Below are 9,153 nucleotides of genomic sequence, written 5' to 3' on the forward strand. Positions count from 1 at the left end.
ATCTTGCTTTAATTATAAAGTTAGTGGGTTAACGTTAATAAGTATAATTACTTGGGGGTTAAAAGAGGTAACCTTGAGTTAATTAGTGGGATATTATTGCCATCTTTATACTTAATTATATGCTAATTAGGGTAAAAGAAAGAGGGTTTGAATAAGAAAAAGAAAAAGAACAGAAAGAGAGGGAGAACGAGTAGAGAGAGAGAGAAACGAAGAGGACAACAAGAATTTGGGGAATTTGCTTGCTTGATCACGAATCTTCGGTGGAGGTAGGTTATGGTTTATGCTATTCGTAGTAAACTCTTAATAGCGAATGATATGTATTGGGTAGTATTGTAAACCCTTCTATATGCTTAATTGTGTGTATGCATGATGTGATTTTGTATATAATTGTGATAAAATAAGCATGATGAAGCTATTGAATCCCAAATCTTGAAAAACCCTAATCTACTTTGTTAATGAGATTGATGATGCCTTGGTATAAAAGAAGGCTTGATGAACTAAAGTAATGGGGTTGATGATGCCTTGGTATAAAAGAAGGATTGATGAATTAATAGAATGAAATTAGGGGAGCGGGTGTCACGAACCGACACGTAGAATTAGGGGACCGGGTGTCACGAACCGACACGTAGAATTAGGGGATCGGGTGTCACGAACCGACACGTAGAATTAGGGGATCGGGTGTCACGAACCGACACGTAGAATTAGGGGATCGGGTGTCACGAACCGACACGTAGAATTAGGGGACCGGGTGTCACGAACCGACACGTAGAATTAGGGGATCGGGTGTCACGAACCGACACGTAGAATTAGGGGACCGGGTGTCACGAACCGACACGTAGAATTAGGGGATCGGGTGTCACGAACCGACACGTAGAATTAGGGGACCGGGTGTCACGAACCGACACGTAGAATTAGGGGATCGGGTGTCACGAACCGACACGTAGAATTAGGGGGACCGGGTGTCACGAACCGACACGTAGAATTAGGGGATCGGGTGTCACGAACCGACACGTAGAATTAGGGGGACCGGGTGTCACGAACCGACACGTAGAATTAGGGGATCGGGTGTCACGAACCGACACGTAGAATTAGGGGGACCGGGTGTCACGAACCGACACGTAGAATAGGGGGATCGGGTGTCACGAACCGACACGTAGAATTAGGGGATCGGAGTGTCACGTACCGACACATAGTAGTAGGGGAGCGGAGTGTCACGTACCGACACAAGAGGAATAAAGATAAAGAATCTTGAAAGATGTTAATATACTCAATCTAATGAACCTAATTCCCAAAAGAGTATGGTATTGAGGCTTGAGTCCTCATGTGTGAACTTGGCGGTGCTTATTAATGATTATAGAACTTGTTGTTGCTACACGTTGAGTATTGTAGTTGATTTATGATATTATCTGATATATACTGTTTTCTATTTTGAGTTGGCCGATGATATCTACTCAGTACCCGTGTTTTGTACTGACCCCTACTTGTATTTGTTTTCTTTGTTATTTGTGGAGTGCAGCAAACGTACCGTCGTCTTCAACTCAACCGCAACTCTAGCCAGTCTTCATTACACCGGATTTCAGGGTGAGCTAATGCTTCTAGCTTGGACTGGATCTTCTTCCTCATGTCTTGATTCCTTGAAGTTCCGGCATGGACTAGCTTTTGTTTATTTTAGCTTCTTAGAATACTCTTAGTTTAGTAATTTGATCATAGATGTTCTTGTGGTGATGACTTCCAGATTTTGGGGAATAATAGATGTTGAATTTTAGAAGTTATTGAATTGGTTTTTATTAATGAGTTTAAGTCTTCCGCATTACTTTCTGTTGATATTAAATTGAAATGTTAGGGTTTAGATTGGTTGGTTCGCTCACATAGGAGGGTAATTGTGGGTGCCAGTCGCGGCTCGGTTTTGGGTCGTGACAGAACCTAAGAATTTTAGTCAGGCTGCAAAAGATGAAAGGTGGATACAAGCTATGCAGCAGGAAATCAAAGCTCTTGAACAAAATAATACCTGGCTAGTGGTTGACTTACCAGAAGGCATGCATACAATTTGTTCTAAGTGGATATATAAAGTAAAATACAAGGCAAATGGTGAGATAGAAAGGTTTAAATCAAGACTCGTGGCACAAGGATACAGTCAGCAAGAAGGACTGGATTACCATGACACTTTTTCTCCAGTTGCCAAGATGGTGACAGTCAGATGTGTCATTGCATGAGCACTATCAAATGGCTGGACATTATACCAGATGGATGTCTATAATGCTTTCTTGCAAGGTGATTTAGATTAAGAGGTCTATATGGAGATGCCTGAAGGTTTTGCAAGACCAGGTGAAAACAAAGTATACAAGTTACTCAAGTCTTTGTATGGACTTAAACAAGCTTCAAGACAATGGAACCTGAAACTTACAAAGGCATTACAAGCCACAGGTTATACTCAGAGTGCTCATTATTACTCATTATTCACACTAAAAAAGGGGAAGATCTTGTCATTATTCTAGTCTATGTAGATGATCTATTGATCACAGGAAGTAAAACACAGTTGATTACAGAAGTTAAGGCATGTCTACACAGACAGTTCAAATTGAAGGATCTAGGTGAACTTAAGTTCTTCTTAGGCATTGAAGTATTGAGGTCCTCTGAAGGAACTATTTTGAATCAAAGGAAATATATATTGGAACTTATTGCTGATGCAGGGCTGACCGGTGCCAAACCTGCATCCACACCAATGGAGTCCAATTTGAGATTGACTTCAGTAGAGCATGATCAAGCAAATGGCTATAGTGCAGATGTTATGCTGCATGACATTACTTCATATCAAAGATTGGTTGGTAAATTGTTGTATGCTACTATCACTAGACCAGATATAAGTTATGCAGTGCAAACTCTCAGCCAGTTCATGCAATCTCCCAAGAAATCACATATGGAAGCAGCTACTAGAGTGATTAGATATTTGAAAGGATCAGTTGGTCAAGGTGTTTGGCTACATTCTGAACCTGCTAACATACTTACTTGTTGGTGTGATTCTGATTGGGCTGCTTGTCCTAACACAAGAAGATCCATCACAGGATATGTCATTAAGTTTGGAGAGTCCTTAGTTTCTTGCAAATCAAAGAAAAAAAAGACCGTTTCAAGAAGCTCAGCTGAAGCTGAGTACAGAAGTATGGCTTTAGCAGTCTCAAAAATCACATGGCTTCTAAGCTTGTTCAAAGAATTAGGAGTGGATGTTCAGTTACCTATTACTATCTTCAGTGACAGCAAATCAGCTATACAGTTAGCAGATAATCCAGTGTTACATGAAAGAACAAAACACATTGAGATAGATTGTCATTTTATCCGGGATAAGATTAAAGCAGGCGAGGTTGATACTGCTTATGTACACACACAGCAACAACTTGCAGACATATTGACAAAAGGATTGAGTCAAGCTCAACATGTGCATCTTTTAGGCAAGCTTAGAGAGATCAATGTTATGTACTCATCAGCTTGAGAGGGCGTGTTAAAAACAGTTAATGAATATTAGTTAGTTAAATAACTAACAATTCAAAAGTTAGTTAGTAGCTCTGTTTTGTAATTTTCAGATTACTAGTTAAAGTAGTTTGTTGCCTCGTTTATCGTGCTGATAAAAATTAGTTAGTAGATATTTTGTACATCCTTTCTCTGCTTCTGATTGCTATATAAGAAGTGAAAGGATTTCACATGTAAGGAGTTTAACAGATCAATAAAAATTTCCTCTTCTCTCTTCTTCATGTTCTAGCTTTCTCTCTAAAGGTTCTTCAATGGAGTTGTGAGCTTGAATGCTTACTAGGTCCTTAAGAATGAAATGTGAAATTGGTCCTTAAATTGTTTCGCGATCATTATTGAACTAGTCCTTAAAATGATTTTGGGACCATATTTTTGGTTCATGATTAAAATGATTTCACAACTATTTAAAATTGAAAAAAAAATCACCTCACGTATCTATTTACGGGTTAATATATTATCTTTATATATTTTTTTTAACTATTTAAACAAATTTTAATTACAAGTATTAAAAATCAGGTTTAATTGATTAATCAATTATATTTATCAATTTATATAATGTTAATAGGTGAGAGAAAGAAAATTTTATGAGAGAGAATACGTTTATAATTATCAAGTACATCTTTGAAGTGACTTTTAAACACATCACATGCGACACCCCACCCCCACTCCTACCTACACACGACGATTTCTTTTTTAACCCACATGAATCTCACTTTCTCTTCCAACGTCTTCATTCTTATCCTCCTTATTTATAAGTGACACTTCTAAAGGACCAACACTATATCATGTTGTTGTACCCAAGGAAATAGTATTTGTACTAGCAATTTCCTAAAATTCACCAGGCGCACACCTTTTCTAGATGGGTGTTTTAGTCTTCTTACTAACTATGTGGGATACAAATGTTATCCACCTCCATTTTCATTTATTGTTACTGCATAACCCTATTGGACACAATCCAAGGCGAATTGTACTAAAAGAGGGATATTTAGGTACTTTACCTGCAATTGCAGAGGTTCCAAATGAGTTAAGTAAATGGTAAACACGTCTTATATCGGAGTCAACATTTTTCTTTCTTTACCCTCTTCTTCATCTTTCTCATTCTTCCTCTTCCTTTCCGAATCCTCACATCTCTCTCAAATAAAATTATGTAGAAAAATTCAAATAAATAAACCCAACAACTATTGGATGCTTCACAGCTTTAAGGTAATTTAAAGTTCTCAACTTAGATTTATAGTTCTCAATCTCTCCCAACTCACTCTCTTTCAAGATCTAAAGTTTTTCTTTTGGAAATTCGACTCAAAATTTTTGTTAATTTTCTGATTTTGATCTAACTTTTTACTTGCATGTTTCTAATGGAGTTTGAGATACCTCGAATTGAATTCATGAGTTTCGTTACTTTACTTTGATCAGGATGCTAAATTTCAAAACTGAGTCTATATATTCAAATTTGATTTTTGGAGTTTGTTTCTATTTATTATTCAATCAATATTAAGTTTTACCTATTATTTGAGATGCTGAAGGCCCATTTATGTTAAGTTGAAGGGATAGGCTTTAATTTTTAATTTTCTGATAAACCTGAGTAGCTTACATTGCAGATGTTGCACCAGTTCCCCATGTAAAACACATTCAATCTCTCTCACATCAAATGGCGGTTCCGATCGAAGAAGCCACAGCTGCACTATCCATATTTTCTCTAGAGATAACAAACTCTATTAACACTGTTTTGAAAATTCAATTGTTTTTAGTGAGCATGTTTTCCTAATTGATGAATTTCTTCCTTTGTCGTTATAATTTCAGGATGATCAAGCAGAGGTACAAGGCTCGAGGTTTGGGGTTTCAGCTAAAAGAGGTGCAACTATTAGTCCAATCGGTAACATATCACTTTTACATTTATTTTAAGTTTTCGGTTCTAATTCAGTATTTTCCTCCATTTTTTTTGTAATTAGTAATTCAGTTGCTTGATCTTCCCTTGAGCGAGTCCTTGTGAATGTTCCTTGTAGGTCTTCCTTTCTGGAAGTATAGCCCACCATGAAATCAAACTACCTCAAGTATTATCTTAACTACTTGAAAAGTGTTCATTTTACTACTTTTAACGTTCCAAAATGAATTTGGCAGAGCACAGTAATGTGGTTGCATTTAGGTTTTATTTATTTGAAAACACTTAAGCTATTAACTAATTGGTATGTGTTAAGAAATTGTATCAGCATTTTGCTACTGAAATTGTTCACAGAACACACTTACTCAAGAGGGGAAGGAAATGGGTTATGTGCTCTACACATATAGAAGTTGAGTTAAAGCGCTTCGTCAGGTTAGTAAGGAATTTCAACTTCTAACAGAAAATATTTTGATCTCTTAATGAGATAAGGTTTTACATTATCATTATCTTTTACTTCGCGTCTGTGCTTTTTATTTTTGTTTGTGCTGGTGAAAATGATTATAACTGCAAAAAAAAGAGTGGGCCAGATTCTCTTTAGTCAGATTTTCCATATTGATAGTTGGTGATCCTTAAGGTTTCTTCAAGTCTAGAAGGGGTTTAAGGCTGGGTGATCATTTATCCTATATCTCTTTGTCTTCGTGATGGAAATCCAAGCTTAACATTCAAAATGGTAGAGAGTTTGGGATAGTTTAAGGGCCTATACATTGGCAAGAATGGAGAGGAAGAAATGGTACTTACGCTTTCTATATGCATATGATACTTTACTTTTTTGTGAGGCAGAAAGAGACCAACTATTTCATTTAAGAAGGGTTTTATTTAGTTCTCAAGCAATATCTTGGCTGAAAATCTATCTAAAAGCATTAATGCAAAAATTTTGTATTGAGGAATTAGCTGGTATTTTTTGAGTGTGAAATGAATAAGTTTCCTACAGTATATTTTTCAGTAGGGATGAAGAGGAAAGGCATACACGAGTAACTGATAGTTGTACAAATAAGTTTGTTTCAGATTTATTTTTAGATGTATAGACAATCCTCAACTTTAATTAATTCATCATCTTCAAGCTTTGAATTTCGAGTAGCGAATGAAGTTGGAGAAGGAAGACAAGGGAAGAAGGAGTGCTCAATATTTAGGTTTAGTCGTTTGGATGCAGTATACATGTTTTAATCATAAAAAAGTCTCATAAACATGTAGTCCACAAGAGCGGATATAATCTAACTTGTGTTTGATGTTAGCTTACATTACAGATGTTGCACCAGTTCCCATATGTTGACACATACAGGTATTTGTTATGTTGCTTAAGATATCTCAATCGACACTGTCAACTTGCTTTTAAGCCTTACACCTATTTATACTAAATCACCAATTATCTAACTTTGATGAAATTAGCATTTCTGTGAACGAGCCCTCCAACATTGTGTCTCCCCCTCCCTCGTTTGGCATTTGGGTTCGTTGAGATGGAGAGTTCATGGGAGTTGGATCCGGGATCCATATAACTTGCCCCTGAATTACTAGCATTGGTTGTCAGGGGAAGAACAGTGGAGTAGAGTTTATTATGTCCATTGGGTGAAGAAGGGAATCTGCACCATACTTTCCATGTTTGGAAAACAGCTTAGATGATGGGGTAAATTCCGAAGTGCTTGCATGGTGCTGAAGAACTCCAGAGTTGCGGCTGGCGTAAGGGGATCCATTGCATTGGTCACCCACATCTGGTTTACAAAGTTCTCCATGGCTAACTTCATTCCCTCCGTGACTAACTGCGCCAGAAAGTTTGAGTTTTGCAGAATTATTATCGTCTTTACTCCATTGATGTCCATGGAGAAGAGAGCTGCATGGACTGGGATAGCTGTCTCCACCCATGACTGGGAATGATGGAGAGGGTGAACTGGTTGAGTGGAGAATACAAGGGGAGCTTAGAGGGTCTCTGGGGTATTGGGGAGTAAGTAAGGATTGCTCATCGCAGAGAATGGGTTTCTCGATGAGCGAGAGATGGGAAGGAGACGAACTTTCTGATGAATAGGAATTGGAGCTCTGAACATTCTTAATAAGATTTATTTTGATATTAGAGTTAAGAGAGTTGGGAAATGATTGAGTATCAACAATGGAAGATATAATAGGCGGGGGATTGGTCATCATTGGCGTATCGATAGCACAGGAAAATTTTGGAAAATTTGTAACGTTATTATCTATATCCACTTGTTCAATTATCTTAGCCAAGTGTATAACCTGAGTAGGGGTACCCTTAGTATTTATGTCAACCCTACTAGTATTAGGGGTAAATTTTTCTAATTGAGAAGTCGACACGTCGTTGCCTCTTGTAGGATGAATTGAAGAGTTTTGACTAGAGCATGTCGCCTCAGAAGCTAGAGAGTCGGGATCATTAGTAGGGGGTAAAGTAATTGAATCTTTTTCTAAATTCATTACTAATATTTTCTTCCTCCATATTTTTCAAGATGTCGAATTTGTTTATCGAGGAACTGTCAAAATTTTGCTTATCAATCCTTAGAAGAGTCTGAGAGTAGTTCTGAATAACTGGGGAGTTTCTAAAATTATCAGAATTTTGCAAAACAACAGTAGTAGCAAATTGTTTAGGACTGGGGGAGCATTGATCAGAGGAAAACATGGTTTTGGGGACAAAAATTTGGGAATTAAAGAATTTACCTGTTCCTTTATACATAAATTTGACGTTTTTACCTGGGCTGCTTATATTAGCAGGGTCGATTGCATTCTTTGTAAGATTTTGTGTTTGACGCTTTTTGCGAGGGAACTTTACTGTAAGCCATTGACTTGACATGGTGTCCTTCAGTGTACAATGTTGTTTTGGACTTGTTTGATATACCAGTCACCAAATGTTTCCCACTCTGTTCCTTTTTATCGAAACTTAATGATGAGCTCTAGAGACATATAGGGATAGTATGTCCCAGTCTCCCACGGTTCTTGCATAGGAAACCTTCTCCTTCTTAGGCAATATCCTGTTTATGCCCTCCTACTTGAATGGTTGTAGTGATCGGTTCTTCCATGGGAATCTGTACACATAGTCTTGCGTATCTCCCACGCAGAGTAGCACTTGTACAGACATCTATTTTCACTAATGTACCGATAGAGTTGCCAATACGCCTTAATAGTATACCATCATAAAACTCTGTAGGAAGTTGTGGTAGACGCACCCAAACAGCGGTGTAAGTTAATTTGGATTTTTCTGGGTTGAAATTAGGATCCCATCTTTGAATTGATAAGAAATGACCATTAATGAACCACGGGCCATTTTGCAGGACATAAGAGCGTTATCCTCGTCTGCGAGTTTTACCGTGAAAAAATCTGACTGGAAATTTTTCGGGTAGCCGCCAGAGAGCTTGGATTTTCTGGTTTAAGTATTGGTGGGCGATTCTTTTACCGATAAGTTTAATTATGACAGAATTTTTCCACGGGGCCCAGAGCCTTTCACTTTCATCCTGGGAAAGAGTAATTGTTTTTATATTGCTAGAGAGTTTATTCTCTGACGTGACTTCCTTAGGTACATTTAAGGAATTCAAATAACTTGTATTGTTGTAGTCATACATTTCTACGTCAGAGATGTATTATCCTGCTAATAATTTTTCTTTAAAACTATCTTTTGAGGAAGTAAAAACACATTTATCAGGGGGGTTCTGGCGGAATTTGTGTTCTTGGTAATTCTGGAGAATTAGACAACATATGGGAGG

The 9,153-nt window shown here is 37.5% G+C and overlaps 1 protein-coding gene across 31 annotated transcripts in view; it reads left to right on the top strand.

Annotated features, from left to right (window-relative positions):
* The first annotated feature begins 4,523 nt into the window (after window positions 1-4,523).
* LOC107014963 overlaps window positions 4,524-9,153 on the top strand; it is a 6,378-nt gene continuing 1,748 nt past the window's right edge. For 4 of the 31 annotated variants that reach the window (XR_001456286.2, XR_003577247.1, XR_003577246.1 and 1 more), the window contains exons 1-3: window positions 4,581-4,722; window positions 5,115-5,389; window positions 5,750-5,827. Coding sequence is in view for 2 of the 31 variants with exons in the window: in XM_027915343.1 (XP_027771144.1) it covers window positions 4,552-4,722; window positions 5,317-5,389; window positions 5,520-5,551 (276 nt within the window). In the remaining 29 variants the exon portion in view is untranslated. Of the gene's footprint in view, window positions 4,723-5,102; window positions 5,390-5,519; window positions 5,828-6,687; window positions 6,735-6,841; window positions 9,087-9,153 lie in introns of those variants that run through there. The other 27 variants (XR_003577265.1, XR_003577268.1, XR_003577270.1 and 24 more) reach the window with 20 other exon arrangements.

This window comes from Solanum pennellii, chromosome 3 (genome assembly GCF_001406875.1).
Source record: "Solanum pennellii chromosome 3, SPENNV200".
In the NCBI taxonomy this organism is placed as follows: Eukaryota; Viridiplantae; Streptophyta; class Magnoliopsida; order Solanales; family Solanaceae; genus Solanum; species Solanum pennellii.